The 21,775-nt window shown below is 42.2% G+C and overlaps 1 protein-coding gene across 2 annotated transcripts in view; it reads right to left on the bottom strand.

Annotated features, from left to right (window-relative positions):
• Positions 1 to 10,112: 10,112 nt before the first annotated feature.
• LOC125016453 (protein argonaute-3) overlaps positions 10,113 to 21,775 on the bottom strand; it is a 33,096-nt gene continuing 21,433 nt past the window's right edge. For both annotated transcript variants that reach the window (XM_047598958.1, XM_047598957.1), the window contains exons 11-19: positions 21,541 to 21,674; positions 20,640 to 20,824; positions 20,330 to 20,489; positions 19,652 to 19,742; positions 19,335 to 19,529; positions 18,829 to 18,963; positions 18,195 to 18,296; positions 17,741 to 17,940; positions 10,113 to 17,569 (exon numbers count right to left, since the gene is read on the bottom strand). In XM_047598958.1, the coding sequence (XP_047454914.1) occupies positions 17,461 to 17,569; positions 17,741 to 17,940; positions 18,195 to 18,296; positions 18,829 to 18,963; positions 19,335 to 19,529; positions 19,652 to 19,742; positions 20,330 to 20,489; positions 20,640 to 20,824; positions 21,541 to 21,674 (1,311 nt within the window). In that variant the 3' untranslated portion in view covers positions 10,113 to 17,460. The remainder of the gene's footprint in view (positions 17,570 to 17,740; positions 17,941 to 18,194; positions 18,297 to 18,828; positions 18,964 to 19,334; positions 19,530 to 19,651; positions 19,743 to 20,329; positions 20,490 to 20,639; positions 20,825 to 21,540; positions 21,675 to 21,775) is intronic.

The following is a 21,775-nucleotide window of genomic DNA, read 5'->3' on the forward strand; positions in this document are numbered from 1 at the left end:
CCAAATACAAACAACAAAACATCAGTATTCTCTGCGTCTGGGTAAAAGGTAACTATACCCTTGGCATCAGAAACTTGCATTACCAGTGTTATCAGAAATTACTTCCGCATAATGTTCCTCAGTCTCTGATATCGGCTTCAGTTTTTTTACCACTCTTCCAGGAAAAATCCTTCTGTTTGCAAATGGGTTTCACATATTTCCAGAATGTCTAAATAAGATTCAGGTTTGGGCTTTGACCATGCCACAAGACTTAGAGGTGGAGCAGTGACTGGAAGCAGCCCGGTGATTGAGGCAGCTCAGCTACTCCTGACCAGAACATTTCCACCACGACGTTCTTTTATGTCTTTGATCCATCTGTCCAGAGCACATTATTCCAAAAGGAGGGGTCTTTAATGCTGTGTTTGGAATTGATCAGATGCTGTGGTGAAATGTGTGGGGTTTTGGAGGTTGTGTTTGCACTAAGCAGTCTGCTCTGGGGCTGAATTGGCTTGGGTGGTTGATGTTGGACAAATTAGACGTCATTTGAAATCTACACCACAGTCAGGCGACAGTCCTTACCAAGGCGTTAGTTTAAACAATTTGGAGACCTTTTTAAATCCCCAGCCAGGCCTAGAGACATCCACAGTTCTTTAGAGCTGACATGATGACAGTGCATACTTTAGCAGCAAAGACAACGACAGACCCTACATGTCGGAGGTTTAAATGAGACAGGTTTGACCTGTGTCTGACTGAGGAGGCTGTAATAAATGGCACCAAATATGAAAACCCATAACCTCATTTTATGGATCAGAAGGTGGGATGTACTTTTTCCGTGTGAAGAGTCTGTTTGTATCAAAATCAAATAAATGTAATGTGTCCATATATACAAAATATCACTTTTATTTTCAGATGGTCCAAAATTTGGAAGAGATGTACTTCTTTTTCTCATTACTCATGGTTATATAAAAACTGAACAGTGTGTCATAAGGTCACCATTACGTTTACAAATAAGCTAAATATATTCTTGTGTATTGATAGTTCACAAGAATGGAGGACAAGACTACAAGAAGAAAGGCGTCCCCTGCTGCATGCTGTAATTATAGTCAAACTGAAAACCCCGGCATTGTTCTCTTTTGGCACTGAATACATCTTAATGTGTTGTTTTCAGCAAGACAGTGTTGACAGTCAGTGGATTCAACTGGTGTGAATCGGAGGGTGAATTTGTCCTCTATGAACCCTGTTAATTTCAGTTCTGTTTTGTTTTTCTTCCTCCGTCTGAATGAAGTGTTCTTGGTGTACATCCAAATGTGCGCAAAATAGCTCTGTGGACACATTATCATCCTCTCTAGCAGTGTTCACTTTCGCCGTACGCCCATCACACCCAGGCCCTCCAGCAGTGTTATCTCTGTGCTTCATGGGGCTACATGGAGGAAAAGGAACCAAGGAGCCAGAGGTCGTGAGGGGGACGAGCTTTATCGGGAGCGGAAGGAAAAAGCAATAGAACATCTGCCATGAAATGAAGGTGTGCCTCTGGGAGTTTTAGTCAAAGAACATTTCTGCTTTCTATGTGAATATTTCTATCTATCTCTATAGATATAAAGATAGATAATGTGGCTCCATTTCCGACAAAGTCCTTACTTTTGCCAGCTCCTAAACAGGTACCACTTACAGCTCCCTGAGGCCATGTCTAGAGGTGGAAAAGACAATGATGAAATATTATGGAAAATGGGGTGATATGTATAGAATGTAAATCACTCTACTGAAGCATGCAGCTGCCCTCTGAATGCACCTCTCCTATATAAAACAGAAATGTAAGCGCCATGGTAATGTGCAGAGTTGTAAATGTAAAAGACTGGACCGTGAGCAGACTGTCGCTCTGAAAAGTACTTTGAAGAGGTATATAAGTGTAAAAGGAGGGCAGAACTTTTCTCTTTTTTTCTGTCTTTCTTTCTTTTTTTCTTTTTTTTTTAAATGGCTCCCTCACCCAGATTTGAGCACAAATCCCTCATGTCACGATCACCTCAGCACTGCTCCTATTGTGCTGTGAGGCTGCCCTGTGCACCCCTGACTTCATGAAGACAAGGAGGTGCGCAAGACGCACATACATCATGAAGAAGCAAAGCCCAGCTGGACATGTAAAAAAGCAAAACATCCTTACACAAAGGAGTGAAAAAGACACATTGAAGGATGCGACTAATTACAAGACAAAAACCAACTGATTCTGAGTTTGATTTCTTTCTTCTTCTTTTTTTTTTTCATACCACAATTCTCCATTGTTGTCCTAAAACTAGTAAAATCCCATCTGGATGACAATGAACAGCGCTATTGTATTTCGCAGTAGTCCATCATACAACATACTGCTGCAGTAAATACACAGAGGATCAAATCAGGGCCTGGAAATAGGACAACAAATATATTATCTCCAGTCGTTACAGTTAGTCTTGCCAGGAGTTGGGTTGCCTTCATGGCCTTTTAGGAAATCGCTGGATTAGTAACCTAATTTTAGATACGAGATTTATCATACTGTCGACAAAAGTTGAGTATGAGTAAAGAGATTTGAGTGCAGCAGATAAGACGGAGGAAGTATGGAGAGACGGACTCACTCTTGTTTTTTTTTCCTTTTTGTTGAATTTGTTGACAGTATAGGTTTTAAAAAAAAAAAGAAAAGAAAAAATCAGTTGCTTGGTGGTTGTATCAGCGTCCAGATATACATATATGGACCTGTATGTGTTCATGTAGATGATCTTAGCTTAGCATGAAAGAATGCTAACGTTATCTAAACACCACGGCTAATAATTACAGCAATAATAATGATAATCCCTTTATTGATGCAACATGGGGACATTCTTTCTCTGTGTTTGACCCATCCAGTCGTTCTACACTGCCACTTGTGTGGTCCTCAGTCATGGAGGTAAAGCTGGGGCCCTTTGCTGCATTACTACTATACAGCTGGCCATTTTTGGTGTAATGGGAATGTGATAAGGTTTCAATTTTTGTTGCAAACCTTCAAAGTGTTCAGCCTCTTTGCACCAAGAATATGAAATTACACATTTCAATCTGGACAAACAGCTGACGGACCGGCCACCAGCACGATGAATATCTCCATCAGTACGACCTGTAAAGATTCATTAGAGATGCGTTGCCAGATCTAATTGGACTGACAAGCGAACAATAACTGAATATTGCCTGGGAAGGACGGTTAGAATGGTCATAATTCACACAGCCCAGGGAACACTAACGACTTCCTGGTGATCCCTGACAGCTAAATATTATCCTGTCACCATCTTTTATCAATGTTAAACGCACACGCAGGGAGACTCATGGAACGCCATGATTAATGACACATGCATGAGAAATATCAGTGACCCGTCTACCCTCTGCTAGCCAGGCGAGTTGTTCTTATCACAGCTGGATTTCCTTACCTTGGCTGTGTGTGTACATTTTTAAAGATGGAGACCTAACAAAGGAGTGCAATTAGAGAGGAAAAACTAAACAAGGCTCAGCCCTGTTATTGTCAGAGCCTCAGAGTGTCTAATCTTAAAATCATTTGGAATCATAGGTGTTGGGAGTTATTGTGACCTGTGGTTTGTTTTGCTCAGTGTTTCTCCAGGGAATGGAACGTGTTACTATGTGCTTTCTTAACCTTTTAAGAGTCACTTTGACATTTTAAAAAATAGGCTTGGCTGTCTGTTTGAGTGTTTTGGGCTGACACCACTGTCGCATTTGTACAGAGAACAGAGAGCTAAAACCAGATGACAGTCGCTTAGCTCAGAGTGAAGACTAAACAGGAAGACATCCACTATTTTTATACAGATAAAAGACATAAAGGTCATTTAGTGTGCCTTAGATCCCAGTAGGCAGGCAGACATGGTTAATTTTAGCCGCACCTAGGTTAGATATTGCAGCCTTTGTGATCTGGCTGCCTATGTAGCTTATCACTACCTTTAAACTGGATCATTTTTACTGTCTTCACAAGAAAACAAAGACCTACTCTTAACGACATTCAAAACTGTGTAAGTTTACATCTTCCATAAAGTCTGACTTCAGGGATTATGCCATGTCTGCTTTTCAGTAATGCTGCTCATTAAAGCCGTCAAGATGAACTCAAGCTCCTCTCAACGCATTCGGTTACGAACTCGGCCCGGCTGTGGTTTGGGAACTCCGGATGTGATCAAAGCAGCAAGCAGAATCTGAAGTGCGGTCATAGTAAATCATTTTAATCTACTGAAGGTGGGGTTTTTTGAACATCAAGCTCGGCTTCAAAGACCTGCCAGATGGTTCTCGACAAGAACGTTATTTACACAACATTTGCCTCGATGTGAACCGAGATATGAACTGAGCAGGGGTCTTTCCCGAACAACGGAGATGTTGATGGAGTAATACAGACATGAAAAAAATATCTTCATTAGCTTGCCAAACAGTTAGCCACTGTGACTTCTGGATGTCAGCAGTTGGACAGCCACGGTGTTCTCCCGTCTAAAGCTAGGTTTATACATTTACAAGATATATGCTGAGTGGAAGACGTCATTCACACTTGTACGCTGGTTTTCCAGAATCTGTAATTATGCCACAAAAACACAAGTGGGCCTAGTCAGCTGTGCTAAATTGATGCTTAGGTCAAGGCTACCACACCTCAGCGGCATAGATCCAAACCGATGTAGAACAATCTGTCCTTATGGCTAATATTTCCTCTTTAACATACAAATATTATGTGTAGCTACAGCTACGAACAAATTACAGTTGAAGGCGACAAATGTCTGTCATTGAAAATGAACTGAATATGAACAGATATGAAAAAACATTCAGAGCTGGGACTGCATAATCTGCTGAGGATATTTACATTATTTATTTAATAGTCCATCTGTGCATGTCAACACATTACGCTTCATCTGCCTGCATCAGACAAATTAGAGGAGTTGGAGGCCAGATTTATTTGCAGATTCGCGTTCGTTGACAGAAATGATTTAAATTGTGCAAAAAGTGTAGCACAAATTACAACAACCAACTCAATAAAATTTTTAAAAAAAGAAGAAAAAAAATTCCCCAGTTGAACTGAAATCCACCAGCTGTTGAACAGGCTGAAGAGACATATAGATCTTTTCTCTCAGCTGGGCAAAAATATTTTGCCCAGCTGTCATTTTGTCTCACATTTAAGTAAAGATGTTCATGAAATTGAATTAAAGTGCATCAACACTGATCTGGGCTGCTTCACTACTTTCCAGAAAGCTTTAAAAAATATATATATTCACAGAGCAGACAGTCAATCACAAACTATGCTTACATCCACAAAGACCGAGGAATTATTAAATCAATATGTGTTGCTGACTGTGCCCAGCAGATGCCAAGTCTTATATGAGGATGGCCTTCTACAGCTGGTGGATCCTCTTCTTCAGGTTGATGTCCGATAATTCCCTGCGCTCCCGGGTCGTTTGTCATCTAGGGGACAGGAGATGGTGGTGTGGTGCCTGGGAGTCAAGTTGTTTTCCCTGTATATCATCCGCCCTCCTGACAGGAACAGCACTGGAGGTTAGAAGTAAGATGAAAACGTCACACTCAGGATATAGTACTCGATAATATGTTATATAATGTAAAAAACAAATAACCTCAGGAATGACGCCCCCATACCTAATCTATCCAAGTCTTTATCCACGTATCCATGCATTCTTTAGTGCTTTCAGGATGTTTACATTTCTTACATTTCCAGTTCAGCCCTCACCCACACACACCCTTTACACCCTATTGTACTCACTTAACATGAACCCCGCCAGAGGACACATCTCGTTATGCTCCCGCAGCCAGACAGACTTTTTCCTTGGTAAACTGCTCCCACCTCTGGTGAGAGGAGGAACTGCAACAAATTGTTTATTCAGACCAGAGACAGATACGGCACATGCCAACCGTAACATTATGACCACCTTCCTAATATTGTGTAGGTCTCCCTTGCGAATCCAAAAGAGTTGCGTCTCATCAGATAATGGACATGGACCTTCTGAGGGTTATTGGCAGAGACAGAGATCAAGTTAATCAGTTTAGGATCTAGTGCTGTTCTTCATGTTTTCTGAGTTGTTCATAAACTGTTTTGTGTGTGTGTGTCCGTGTCAGGCTGCATCCTGCTGGGGATGGCTGCTGCCATCAAGGAGTGTCATTGCTGTGGGGTGGGGGTGTCCGGTCTGGTCCAGGTGGGTGATTGATATCTAAATAACATCCATACAGATTCCAGGTTCAAAAGTTTCCCAGCAGAACAGTGAACTGTCACAAGATGAGCAATGTTATTTACCTGCAGTGTTTTTAATGTTGTGGCAGTCAGGCCCAGTTGATAGTTGCATCGTAATCCCCAGTTTAAATGTAGCTGGTCCTTGTCTAAACCACAGAGCAATTGTGCTGATAATGATGTAATTTTACAAAAAAGATCACATAACAGATTTATTGTATTCAGTGGCAAAAGATATTCTTCATACACTCTGCCCCGGCCCACTGACAGTCTTAATGGGGTAAAAAAAAATACATGTAAGTTTTAAACCCATAAGACTCATAAGAAAAAAGAAATCTATATGTCATTGTGAATTTTTCCTCCAGGGTGCAGTTTAGGAGCTTTTGATCACACAGACAGTTTGAACATTTGGTTGCCCTGAAACAATTTTTTAGAAATGCCAATTAAGACCTGTATTAAAACCGACAGACTTTCAGTCGGCAATTCTTTTAATTAGAACCAGTTAAGTGTCTGCCTTGGTAATTATGATAAAGTGTTGGCTGTCTGGATTGCTGGCGCATCAATAGTTGAGTTTGCAAGATTATAAAATGTGTCCTCGAACATGGCAGGTCCTCACCGGCCCTGACTGAGGGATATGCAGACTCTGAGAGGCCTGAATGAATGCCTCGGAGAGTCTGAAGCAATCACCACTGACACCTAAGGTGATCTTGAGGTGATTGTGTTCAAGTTCAAGTTGACTTCTGGCGTGCTGCTTTACTGGACAATGGTTTAAACATCTGTCAGAGCCAAAGAATATCAGTTCGCTGAATATTTAATAGACGTTCAGTTGATGGAGAATGAATGGAAATCAGTAGAATTTGTATGGACAAAAAGCCCATGTGTGAGATGTCAAACTTACAACCTGTGACTTTACACACATGCTTTGCCTTTGTAACAGTAAATGTTGTCAGTGAATTAGCCGGAAAGTCCCATAGGCTTCCTGAGTTACACATGACTGATGGTAAAATAGCCAAACATTTAGCAAGTACAGAACCCAGGCTCTCAGGGAACTTCCACAAATCAATAGTTTAAGCTTTGTAAGTGTTATTCTGCATCTTCCACAAGCTCATTGATGTGTATTGTGTGACCTTGCCTTATTCTTTCTGGTCTTACACTAATTGGAAGTGTCTGCAGTGGTCTGTGGTAAACATCGGACTGTAGCGTTGGTTCTGCTGCCAAACATTATCAGCTCCTGGCATAAAATAGACAAATCTTTGAAGAAACAATGCACTGCAAGATTAAAAAAAAAAAAAAAACTTTCCCCCTGAGATTTGCAATAGCAAGGCTCCACAATACCTACAAAGCTAAGAGCAGAGTGGTTATTGATTTACATTCACCAGACACATCTCAACAAATGCAAATGTTGCTCTTTGCAAGGTGTGAATAGGCAGCTCCCTGCTAACATGTCAGTGTTCAGCTTGTCCTGCTGCCCCTAAGTGGTCACAAAATAAACTGATACGAACAGCTAACATCTGCTCATAATGGACGCAACTTAGTGGCCCTATTTCAGCGTCACCGAATGCTTTAAAATGAAAGAGAAGCTGCGGTTTCGCCTTTAACGCCTTTAACGGTGGGTCATGAAAGATGATCGTGTCACTCTCAGACAGAGGAGGATCTGTGGCAGCTGTATTTAGGCCCTCTGAGGAATGTAACCCCTATTCAAATGACGCACAGAAATGAACACCATCATTTTGGCGACTGCATGTAGCTCGGTGCGCGGGGGACTGACAGTTAGGACGCGAACATAATCAGAGTTTAGTCCCACCCCGCAGAGCATCTGGTCTCTCACAGAGCATCCATCTCCCAGTGTTTTTTTTAATGATGCTGCAGCTCAGTGCTGATCGTTTGCTGTTGGTTATTGTTCTCTCATCTCGCTGTGCTGTGTCTTAATGCGTCCCCAGTTTGCTGCAAAATTTTGATGATCTAAATGTGAAGATGCCAACTGTTTCCTGAAAGTTTCAACCCGTTTGAGTTGAGTCAGCGGAAACAACACGGACACAGAAGTATAAGTGACAGGAGGACAGAGCTTCCACTGGTTGATAGTGCATTTAAAGGGAGTGGATGTGCTCACAGACATGACACTGTGGAGGACTATTACAGAATTATTATGTGAAAATGGACTTTTTTTATTATTATTTCAAGACAAACTTTGATCCAGCTTTTTCCCCACACTATTTCCAACCTGAGAATGACTATAGAATAATGAAACACAACCCTTTTTGTCTTTGTAAGCACTTGTTTTCTTGATTAACCAATACATCATTGAAATAGTTCTAGAATTAAATAATGAGTTGATTTTTCAGTTTCAGTCTGGGCCAGTGGCAGATCTTGGCAGTTTAAACCCTGACTGAGGAACAAACACAACAATGTTTACTGTAAACTAAAAGAACATCAGCAAGGTGCATTTACTGAGGTCTAACGTTGCACTGGTATATAAAACAAATTAAAAAGTGTTAGGCAGATATAATTATATTGTTCATTTCAGAATTACCATGATACTGAGGCTATTCTTGTACCCTGCTCCTAAATGAGGTCGAGCTGCTGTTCATACAGCCTTCCTGATAAAAGCGCAGGGATGTGCATTCATTAATGAACCAGGTCACGCTTTTTGAGCCAGATACAGTGAATCTGACACCTGTCCACATATATAATGGCTTTCCATCCAGACACCCACTCAGATGTTTTTAGCTTCAGTGAGGCTGATCAAACCTCTGCCGGTGGTGGATGTGATGTGAGGTCAAATTCCCTGAACTAACAGTAATAACACGTGTCGTGGGAGGGAAGGACGTGCAGATCAAAGTCTGTACTCACCAACACACGCCAATCAGGGAAATAAGAGGAAGCACCTGCGTCGCCGAGGCCGTGCGGAGGCTCCCAGTGTGATGGGGCAGGTGAGTGTGCATTTACATTCCTCTGTGGGTCTGTGATCTATTACATTCTTTGGTCATGCATGTGTTTATTATATAAATGTGTGTGTGTTGGAGTGTGCAGCGAAACCCCCTCTAAAATAACACAGTAAGTAGGAGCTTTGCCTTCTCATAATGTTCCTGATCAAATGGGGACATTATATTTGATTATAAATCCCCAACAATACATATATTATCACCTAATGTTGTGTTAGACGTTTTTACCAGCGCCGAACATCGAAACGAGCACAATAGGAGCGTTAAGCACCTTCTCCCCCCTTGAAATCTATGAAACCTCTATTGGTTTCTGTTGTGCATGTTATCAAATAAAAACTTTATTGTTCACGCAGAACAAAGTCTCTCCTGATTGAAATGATCACATTCACGTTAATGACCTCTAATTAGCCTAAAAACAGGCTTAACTGTGCTAACTAGCGAAAATTAGCTCTAAATGAATGCTGCATTCAACTGGAGTCGTTTTCGAGAACGTTCCTCTTGAACACACTCTCTCGTGTATACAGGTCTGGGAACTGTTTGATGAGATCTGAGTCTTCTACACAACTTCCCATGTCCTGACCACGGGTTCATGGATTCCATATGAAGACAGCGCCCTTTATAGTGCATGGCTTTAAGGCTTCGTTTTAACCATTATATAAAAAGTCACACGGTTGTAAACGTGTCTATTTCTCCTGTAAAGTTGGACATTTCAACGTGGAGGTCTGTGGGGATGGACCTTTTAGGAAACCTCTTTCACACAGCTGCTGTTGTGGTGGTGGTGCAAACAACGAAAACAAAATATATGGTCCTAAATAAATGGGAGTGAAAACCTGTTATGGAAAAAGCACTTGGGTATCAAAACCCCAGTTTAAATGAAGTATGTATGTATGTATGATGTGAAACTTGTCCTGCATTTTCACTGCATTATTACACAAATCATTTATTTCCATTTACACATGATCTCACAGAGACAGTCAAAGTAAAGCAAAGCATTTTATTGCAAGTATTAGTCAAAGATACACTTCAAACTGAAGCAAAGCAACACTAAAAGGCAGACAACCTATAAGATAGAGTAACAAAAGAAAGAGACGTGTAAAACTGAAAGGAATAGAGCTGTTGGTACAACAGAGCCTTTGCAAAATACAGAGACTGAGACATGGATCATCTGGTGGTGAAGGTTCACTGTTCAGCGTACACATCAGTTTGCTGGTGCCTCACTCAAGTTCAACATCTTTCGTGAAATAAGACTGACACAGGAGTGGTGCTACATTGAAAAGTTACAACACAAAATGTTTTAAATCCTTGGCCACAGTCAAATATCCGTCTTCAAAACCAGTACGTGTATACAAGGTAAACGGCATAAAGGAGCCTAATCTCTTCTGCAATATTTGGTTTGAAGTCGATTGGAATGCAAATGGGATGAAAACAGGTTAAACATCTGATAGCCACGGGAATAAACATTACGGTAAACATTCATTAGACCAAATTATTAGTTTTTTGGTTTAATGAACAGAGGGCCTACTTGTTTGGGAACAGTATAGACTACACTCAAAAGGTCCATGTCTCTCATCCTCCAACCCTTTGACAGGCAGAGGGACAAATGAAATGAAAATAAAATAGAAAAAAAAAACAAAAAAAAACAACAGTTCATCACAACACAATCCATCCTTGGTTCATTATACAGGCACAGGTCTCTGTAATCCAGCACACTGGGGAACCTCCTGGCTCTCACCAGGCCCGAGTCAAACTGCATCTGAATACGTGGTTCTTTGGATTTGCCAATACAATGATAACCAATAAGTTTACACAAGAAGAACATGTAGAAAAAGTCAAATTACAATATGTAAGAGATTCTGAATTTACACGATGACGACGATATAGGCGTTGTCCCGAGGCAGTAGGCACTGCTCCTTCAGTAAAAAAACAAAACAAATGCTGAGAATCGTTTCCAAATGCAGTCTGACCCAGGCCTGGGTTCAGTTCTGACATCAGCACAAATGAGACGAAGCAATTTCTGAAAGCTACCTTCGTACGTAAGAGTTCACCAAGCTCTGTAGCAGTGTTAGTGGTTCATGTGAGAAGAGATGAGGATCCCGGTTGGCGAAATCAGGGCAGATCAAGTACGTAGGCTAGATTTCTTGGTAGGCCGCCCAACGCAGGCATTGCAAAGTCACAGATTTCTGACGACAACGTAACAACGCACTTAAGGCTAAGGCGTGTCTTATATTGTGGAATGAGACCTGTTCCTGCTGAAAATTATTCTGGCACAAAAAAAAAAAACTAACCAATTAAAGAAGAAAGAAGCAACACTTACACTAAAGGTTTCACCATAATTCTGCCTTTCAAACATGTTTCCTTCCTTCTTTCCTTCCCCTGCTGCTTTATATTTGAAACACTCTTCCACTTGCCTTTTACTGGCTCGGGGAATTTACATGGCTACCGTACCAATTAGCAGCTTGGGAGGAAAAGTCAGCTATTTGACATTAAAGTCAGTGTGGTTCAGAAATGGTTCCCTTCGTCAGAGATGAGCTGCAACATGTGGGGGTTGGCATTTCTCAGGTGGTGAAAGAAGAGTGGAGGGTTAAAGAATATTAAGAAAAGTGGAGGAGGGAGAGCCGGCCTGTAAATACCCACAGCCTCAAGTCAAAACCCATCTCCTCCCTTTCCTCCACCTCGCACCCCCCTCCATACTGTTGTGCTTGCGTTTCTTGGAGAATAATAAGGCGTCAACATGGAGGGGGAGGGGCTAAAGGCCTCGTCCTCCAGGCTCCGCCCCCACCATGCTGCAAAAGTGGTGCGGAGACTCCAGCCGCTAAAACGCACTCTCAATAAATACACCATAAAATATTCCGCATATATATTTCATATATATATTTAAAGAACAACACATTTAAATAGGACAACAAAATAAAAGTCGGCTCAAGAACAATTTTTCAAAATCGGATAAGTGTTAAGACAAAACAGAATAGTTTTTTTTTTACAGTTATACTTACTTTGACTCTAAAATTGTTACTGTATAAGAATATCGCAATCAGGCATTACTCAAGCATTATATGTCATAATAATAAAAGCAATTTGCAGTTTTCTTTCATGTAGTATAACATATGCAGCATACCAAGGTAAGTGAGGTGCAGTGTTTTTTTTTTGTTTGTTTTTTTTGTTTTGAGATTTGTTGTAATAGAAAGATTTCACCCCCTGGACTTGAAAAGGTACCCACAGAACTACAGACCGCCCTCGGATTCCATTCGACACCCGACGGCTCAAGACGAGGACGCTGCGGGGCACGTGTTCCCTCCATCGGGGACCAGACACATGGCAGGGCGTTGCGCAGCGTGAAAGAATGCCATGGGCTGCTACTAGGGCTGGGCATCGTGGGGGGGGGAAACAAAGGCTCAATACTGACACTGGCTCTGTTCATTTCATTTCTAAACCTGCTGGGATTGGACACTTGAATTAAAGTTGCTGTGCAACACATTAAAGCATCGTATCTAACAGATTCAGGAGAAAACCTTTATTCCTCAGTGCAAAAAAAAAAAAATAAATCTACTCTGGGCGCTTTAAAATCCCGATGCCAAATATGTGAGCGACGCGCTGACGCCCAGCCCTAGCTGTAACAAAGAGTCGAGCGGCGGCTCCAGAGGGAACCCCGCCACCCGAGAGCAGGCCGACACACCCGAGCCAAGTCACAAGGTCATGAGGCACACTTTTATTGACCGACTGCTTCGTTTGGTAACGCGCGTCCCTTCGGCTCCTCGTTCACGCTGAGGTTTGGCTCCTCTCCTCCTCCTGAGCGGGAGGAAGAAGGGGACGGGAGGGACAGAGGTCAGAACCTCTTGGCTATGTGTCTCACTGAGAGCGGCAGTCTCTAAAGTGCTGTGCTATGTTTGTCACTGGTGGGCTGGCCCACGACCATGCCAACCCACCCAAATGCACATTCCACTGTACCAACAACACCATTGGTCCAAGACACTAAATGCACTAGTAAGCAAGAGCTCAACCACAACCATATACTTGGCATAATATTCTACTTCTGTGTAGGCTTAATGTCTAAATACATGAAACACAAGTTTGCATTGCCGTCTCTAAAAAACAGAACAAAACACAAACAGTGTACAGTGAGTGTGTGTCGAATGCAGCTCTTCCTGCATCGCCATGTGTTTTTGAAAAGGAGTCTACTACTTTGATTTTACATTTTATCTTTCAATTTACAGCACCATCAAGAGGAAAGGCACTTTCTGTGGACTTTTTTTTTTCCTCACTCCATTGCTACCTTCCACTGACAAGAGCAACCAAAGTCTGGGATACTGATCGATCACTCAAAAATGGAACACAGCTTCACTTTACTGTTAAAAACGGGTTTTGCTCTGACCTTTTGAAGCGAATCTGCCAATTTACTTCACCGGACGCTTTGAGAGCAAGATGCATGTTCTTCAGCTTCCACAAATGCTTCGTCTGCATCGACAGCGAAGCCAAATTGAGAGCTGACCGACAGCTGTCTGCAAGCCGTGAGAATCGTGTACCCCTTCACACCAATCAACGTAAAAACTTCCTCCGTCAGGTGACACAAATGTCTGAGGGAAAACTGGCCAACAGATAACGCCTCGGTATCCCACCGAGCGCGCACTTCCACATGTTAGGTCAACAGATGACATTTCAAATGTAAGGGAGGCAAACACATCTGCTATGTAAACATGTGTTCAACAGCCCTCAAGGGTTCATACACAACCTGAACGTGCATTACAGACCGTAGTGATATAGGCTTCACTTCCAACATAACCTGCACCGCGCAGAGTCCATTCATCAGCTTTGATTCCTTCCAAAACACGCACATACTGTTCTCACTATACCGTCCTTCAGTTTTAACCTTCCTTATGCCTCCCAGGGGGATTGGGTGAGATCGTACGGCCATGGAATGTAGCCCTCTGGCACAGGGGGAGTAAATGTTTGGTAGCAAAAATAAGATTACAAGCTTTGCTGCACTGTAGGTTTACCGGGAGGACATGAAGTGGCTCAAAAAAAAATAAAAAAGACGGATCTGAAAATCCGACTTAAATCCCCCTAAGGCTTTAACGCAAAGGAATGGAGAGCTACTACTCCTTGTTACGTTATTCTTTGATCACACACGTCTTTGAAATGGATCACCAAGACTTTCAAACACCACTTGCCCGTTCCTTTCCACTCTCGCTTCCGATAAGGAGCAGGCATCAGCACCAGTTGAAGGAAACCCGTGAACATTCGAGAGCAGACGTTCAATAGATCAACCCACTCCTCTTTTATTCTACCATTATATCGTCACAATAGCGTTGTAATGACTTAACACACAGGCTTTTGGAGTTTTTGCCTCCTCCGTGACAAAATTCCAGCTGTATGAACATCAATTTAAAAAAAATATATATATAGAAAATAAAAAGGAGAGAAAGAAGCAGTCAGTATCTCGCAGTTTTTTTTCTCCAAACATCAAAGCAAGAGGTGGTTTAAGTCCACGTCCCCGTCAATAACAGTATAACAGTCCAAACACGCATCACTAGGTTCAACAAGCCCACCACTGTTCACACATACGCTATACGTTATACAGTGACACAGGAACAAGTCAACAGTCTATTGCAGTAATAAAACTTTGTTATATATTTTTAACCATTACTTATCGCGATACATTTATTACTAAGATTAATAATTAGACTACCTTTTTTTCTGTTAGCAAAAATAAGTGGTGTGCATTACATAATTTAAAATGTACAAATATACTTTCGATCTGGCTTTTTAAAAAGGCTTTCAGATACTAGTGAAATCATGAAGGCTCAAACCCACTGGCTTCCACGCTGGAAGGCTCGCCCGTGAAAGGCAGTCAAACTCAATCAGCAGAGCCAGGCCCGTGCGTTACACCTCACTGTCCAAGGGAACGTCTTCCATTGTACCGTTTAGTTCTCAATGCTGATTTAGTCCACGTCAGATCACACACCTAGACCTCCTCACAGTAACTGTAGCGGTGGGACCTTCTCTTGTCCTTTGGCGAGTGAGGTTTTTTTTTTTTTTTTTTTACCCAACCTGCTCATACAGAGTCTCCTACAGAGGTTCAGCTTCAAATTCAAACAGAGTAGCACCACGTCTGTGTTCACTCCCGAAACACATGCTTCTTTTAGTGCAGATAACTTTTAAAAACACCCCCCCCTCCCCCCAAACAAGCTTCAGGTCTTCAGCGGAAGAGAGGAGTTACGTGGTGACACGCTTCAACAACCAACTCTACTGCTGCTGCAAACGTTGGTCGTCCACTTGACTCCTCAGCTCTGTTCTGAAGCCAGTCCCGACTGTGGGCCGGCTGCACGGGCAAGAACCTAACCTCGTCCTGGTCTTAAGATTTCTACTGAAAGATTATTATTATTGAAGTCATTATTTTACAACAAGGCTAACTCCACGCCCGTGAACCCGGCCCGTTAGTCACAAACACACTGTAGCAGCTGGATCCATGTCTGGTGAATATTAAGCAAAAAGACAACTTGGCCTGCTTTGCTTGAATGCTGCTCCAAAGCAAAGCCAACAGCTAACACTGCTGTATAGGCAAATACAATAAATATATTGATCTTAGGTTGATTTAAATGAGATGTATAGAAAAGTCAGTAGACGGTTGTTGAGAAGAATAAGAGGCATCGGGTGAAACGTTCTCGCTTCAAACCATCTCATGCTGTCCTTTTGATCACTTTGAATAGGATCCCGATAGTAAGTTATGCAGCTTTCGACCATTAAACACAGAACATCCACCAGGCACTTGAAAACTACCTCTTTATGGCCTTTAAACTCCACTTTGCTGCTGTCAGGCGAAAAGCTTTCTTATTCTTAGGATTTGAGGAACTCAACCTCATTAGCAAACCGGTGATCAGGAATTCTGAATTCATGCCCGCCTTTATCATAAATCATAAAGTCTTCTCAAGCCACCAAAAATCCTTCAGTTCAAGTAAAAACGTGGTGATCACCGAAACTGCAGTTGCACCATTTCTGCCCGACAACGAGGGCAAACTGGAAACATGCTGATCAGTCGACTCAAACATGAGCACCAAAGTGCCTTGCAAGTGGCAAACTTTTCTCCTTTCGAGGACGCTCACGTTCAAATGAAAATATGTAGCTGTACTTTTGAGTCATTTAAGTCTCCTAAAATACTCTTCCCTTCGTTCAACTGATTATTGCACTAGAGGAAACCATCGACATGTTCTCTACTTATTCACCATCTTAAACTCAACAGGAAAATGCTGGATAAAGCACTGAGGGAAATGAATGCGCGATGATTGCTAAGATTAAAAACAAAAGCTTAGACGAATAAGTAATAAAAAAAAAAAGAGTTAGAATCGTAAAATGTTTCACATAATGTAGAAGAAACATAACAATTAGAATCAAACAACAGTGTTATACTTTAAATTAAATCCATAAATGGCTGGAATTCAGCAATTGATATATCAGCCAATCTAAACTGCCCCTGTTCAAATGTGACAGCCGACTGTTAGAAAGAAATCAAAATTGATCTGAAACCTCACAAGACCACAACTCCTTGTGTGACTTTTTGGGGGCATTTATACCTCGTCGCCAACAGGTGGCAGTGTGCTCAAATAAACATGTAGTCCCATACAAGTAACCGGTGGTATCACATAAAAGTGAAAAGTGACGAGAAGAAACAAAAGGAAAGATAATAAAAGTGGCAAATGGGAGGACATCCGGTCCTTGAAATTATATTCCAAAATAAATCAAACACCTCTAAACAGCTCCAGAGTCTGACGCTTCCTTCTGTGCTCCCTTGTTTCAAGCATTGGGGAGAATCAACGACAAACTACAGGAAAACTGACAGAATGTAAAAGTGCTGCTGCTCAAACCAACTTGAGGTACTGGAGATGGCAAAGGAGTAGACTGATAGACTTCTAAGAAAGACTATGCCAAAGGAGGGGAAAGGTAATAAGAAAGAAAAACTAACACCCACTAGGTCACAAGTAAAAGAGACAAACAGGGAAGAACTGATAGGGAAGGGCAATGTAAAAGGAGGCCTGATAAGGGAGGAAATGAACTAGTTGGCTGGTTTAATATTGCATAATAGTGCTGAGTTTCTCTCTTGTTTGTTTTTAAAGCAGCTTTTGCATCCTCAGTCCAGTGTGGGGGTGCCTCCTCCCCTCCCTCCTCCCTGCTTTCCTCTGCACAGTGTCAGGTCCGGATTGACTAGGCATGTGGGGTCGGGGTGGGACTTGCACCTATGAGGACTCCTTGACTGGCAAGTCAGGCGTGCATGGTTGTGTCTGTGTGTTTTATTTCTGTGTGTTATGGGTGGCAATAACTGGGGAGGGTTGGTGGAGCTCAGGCGAAGTACATGGTCCTCAGGGTGTCGTGGTGAATCTGAACAGCTTTGGCCAGCGCCTGGGGGTCCCGACCGTTACTCTGACCGGACACATGGCTGCCCTCAGCGCTGCAGGGTGAAGAAGAGAGGACCGGTTATGTTGGACCACAAACAATAATTGGCATGCATGCGGTAAAAATAGGAATAGAAAAACAAGGAAACACTTCTCTGTAAATCTAAGCTTTGAGACCTTCTCCGCTAGAGTTAAAGAGGAAGGTTTGTGTTGTTTCCTCCCCTCACCTGTCATGTTCTTTGTCCACCAGATGGTAGCGGGCGCGGAAGGCCACCAGGTGGGCATAGTAGGCTGGCGCAGGGATGGAGACTGAGCGGGTACAGCGCACGTAGGTGTGGCACAACTGGTAGGTGAGCAGCTGGAACTCATCAGCGGTAAAACAATTGTCGTCCCATAGGACGTGGTAGTGGGAGGGTCGGCTGGTGCCCTGAGAACGGGGAATTAAGAGACATAAATCACATTTGATTGATTTATTTATTTATTTAACGTGGCCAAGCCGACGAATACAACATGTTAAAATATAAAAACTTCTGCATAGTAAATAAATAAATAAATAAATAAATAAATAAAGATACTCTGTCTGATAAAGGCACATATTCATTTTTACACAATGCATATTTTTGCTGAAACAAAGTCTTCAGTTGTTAAAAGTGGAAAAATGTGAGATAAAATGTTGCCGACCTGTATTCCAGCGTGACTGCAGAGGTAAAAGTCAAACTCGTAGGGATGTGTGATGTCTGTATCCACGGTAGTACCAGCAGGAATGTTTCCACTACGTCCAACCTTCCAAAGCAAAATTAAAATACATTATTCCATACTAGTGCATGCTTCACAGCGTTTCCAACATTAAGTCCAGGACACAAAAAAGAATTACGGAAAACATAGCTTTTAAAACATTACATGATGTCGTGAGGTTAAAAAAGAACTGGTGAAGCAGGGACCCAGGAACAGGTTCACCAAGTACTTTGCAAACAACCAATTAAAAGCCTAATGCCCTGGAGAGCCTAATGCTCTGTATGAGAGTGCCTGCACTGAAAATAAGGTTGTTACTGGCTGGGTCTTACTCTAGGGCCTTGAGAGCCACTCCAGAGCTCTTGGTTTACACTGGACCCTAATGCTTTAATCGAATGTAATCACAGGGGTTAGAAGGGTGAACAGTGCAATTGACAACAAAGGGTAATTACACAGAGCAATTTTCTGTACTTAACACAGTAATGCAGAGCATAAAAGGGATATGGACTAGCACATAAACTGCCCTGACTTTAATGGGTACCATCCCTAACTGTGTCTGCGTGTGGTGGGGATGGACACTCACTCTCTCGTTGCGGTCGGCGCAGAAGAGGCGTGTATGGTGGCGTTTTTGCACAACAATGTAGGTGATGCCTGGCTGGTACTCTTTCTCCAGGCTGATACAGGCCTCACGGATGGCCAGCAGCTCATAATACAGCACCTGGAGAGGAGAAGGTGAAATAAATCTGAGTTTATGAAAGAAGCAAATACATGGCACGAGAAAACCTCTAATTCTAAACCTTATTTTTCATGTGCTCTCCGGTATCTATTTCTATGTCCTGTCGGTTTTTAGTTTCATGGCGTGCTTTCATATATGGATGTTTTTTTTCAGCTATATTAACATATTATTTGAGTTTGCTTGTACATGTTCATCAACGATAACAAAGCAACAAAACTATGCAAATGTCTCTACCTGTGTTTTTATCTTGATGTTTTCGGTTAACGCTATATGAATTTGTATCTTGAGATAATCTGGGGTTCGGATCAAATCCAGAGAAAGACTAAAACTAAAGAGAAAAACGTTGGAGTCACCTGTCTGAACTGGCCTTCTGAAACTCCATCCCTGTAGAAAATGATCCTGGTAGGCTTGTAGCGTGTTGACTTGTAGAACTGGATGAGCAGTTCCCGCACCATAGAGGCCAGGTCCTGGATAACCTCCTGCCTGGGTCTCTGGACTCGCACAGTGGCACAGTACCTGCTGGGGTGGGCATCCATACTGCCTACCACCTGAGAGACAAAAGCGGGGAGAAGAAACGTGTAAAATGTCATAGAAATATCAGTGCCAAGAGTGAATGGGGAATCATAATAGTTCAACTCATAGGTCGGCTGGAACTGAAGAAGAAACTAACTGCTGCAATTGAAGGCTTCTTCCCATCTCCAGCAGGCGGATGTGTAACATCTGCTCCCAAAAAGATAACTGGCTGCTGAAACACTGATGGTCTGTGAAGGCAGAGATAAAACAAAGATGAACAACAATCCAAACCGAGTCAACTCCCATAGGATCATATCACCATTGTGACAAATACACTGATTAACAATTTAATCTTTTTCAAACATTCATTACTGGAACAGTGCCATACACGGACCAGGCATAACACCGTGCCACTGTTGCTACGCAACTGACCAAACAACTGGATCACCTTGGACACTGTTTTGCCTGTTTTTGCCAAACTACTTTTTTACATTTCTTCGTAATCATAATTCTGTAAATTTTTGGATTACGCTGTTTATTTTATTTTACTAGACTTTTTATTTTACTACCTTTTTTTATTATTTTAATCTAATCTTATTTTATCCTGCTTTTTACTTGTGGATTTTAACAATGTGCTGAGCTACTGTGACCAAGCAATTTCCCTTGTGGATCTTTAAAGTCTGTCTAAGTTTAAGTCTAATATTGTGTAGGTCTCCCTTGTGCTTTCAAAACAGTTGTGACTCATTAGAGAATGGACATGTGTCCCAAGATCATCAATGTTATTTACTTCTCCTGTCGGTGGTTTTAATGTTGTGGCTGATCGGATGAACCTTACCGTTGGTGAGGCACCAGGATGTTGTTGATGCCTCCCAGCTTCACATTGATCTTGAGGCAGAGGTTGGAGAGGGTCTGAGGTGACGTCTTCACCACGTTCTTCACCTGAACACACTGGGTCGCCATGCCCAAGAGGGTGTCCCCCACGCGCTTCACCTCCGCTGAATCACGGAATACGGGGAGAAAATACACTTAATAGAGTGCAGATGGGCTTCTTTCACCGAAACAAGTTGCATCAGCACTTGCTCCAAAACAGCACAGTTTTAAACAGAGGCGTATCTCTGGACTCATTCTGAGAGCAGTGTTCTGACCATAGACTGGAGTCTTTCCCGGCAGGATGACGATGATGAGCTGCAGTCCGGCGTAGGTGTTCTTCAGGTGTCTGAACATGGGCTCAACGCTGTCTGCTCCCTGGGCGTATTTACAGAAACATGGCTGGCCTTGGATGGGCATCCCAGCATCCTTAGAGATTTTACGCAGCTGGTCCGTGAAACCTCTGAGGAAGGAACAACAGGGATCAAAGGAGTAAACAATCAGGAAATTCGAGAAGCTTGGAGTGTCTGTGGTTAATGTGGGTAAAGAAAAAAAGAACAATTTTCTCCGCTTCACATAAATTCTTTGTCATAGTAAATAGGTGATAACTACCTATTAAAACACAGACTATAGTGATGTTGTGCAGTAGTTAATGCATTGGTATTCATGACTCAGAGCTGCACTGTTGGGAGCCTTGGTGGTGAAATCCTGCTTAAAAGCTTGAAATTCCAGCTTGAACAGATGTACGAGTCCTGCATTCTCCCACGTATGTGTCAAAATCCTTTTTCATAAATACTTAATTGTAAGGGTTTAGAAACTAAGGCCGAAAACTTTGCCAGTCTGATACAGTATACTGGTAGTGTACACTGTGCACCGAGTATTAACTAGCAAAAGAGACACAACATAACACTAGAAAACACAATCATTAATGTTAATGTTCTAACACATAAGTGCCGTTTAAAACTGCTGAGATCAGTTGTGAAACTCTTCAAGCAGTTCTTATGTACTACAGCAATGATGAATTCATGCAGGTTTGTGGTTTGGGGAAACAAATGAACTTGTGTTTATTGTCAGAGCGTAATGAGTCAGCCTGAAAGACACAGGGATTTGAATTCAAACCATCAATTCGCATCATGACAGTTTGAGTGAACGTTTCTACAACATTCTGAAAGCTCTCACTTGAGGATTTCTTCCCGACACTGCCTCTGTGTGGCGAAGCAGGCAATGGCCCACATCTTGATCTCCACTCCGGTGTGGAACTGCTTCCCCCTCATGTCCCACACCCCGTGGCTGGGTGTGGCTACGGTGCGGTTCTGAAACAACATTGTAGTCTCAACACATGTACTGGTGATAATGTGGGCAAACATTCACGTTCATACTGTTCATACAGACTCTCGCTTCAACAGGAAGAATG

This window comes from Mugil cephalus, chromosome 11 (assembly GCF_022458985.1).
Source record: "Mugil cephalus isolate CIBA_MC_2020 chromosome 11, CIBA_Mcephalus_1.1, whole genome shotgun sequence".
Taxonomy (NCBI): domain Eukaryota; kingdom Metazoa; phylum Chordata; class Actinopteri; order Mugiliformes; family Mugilidae; genus Mugil; species Mugil cephalus.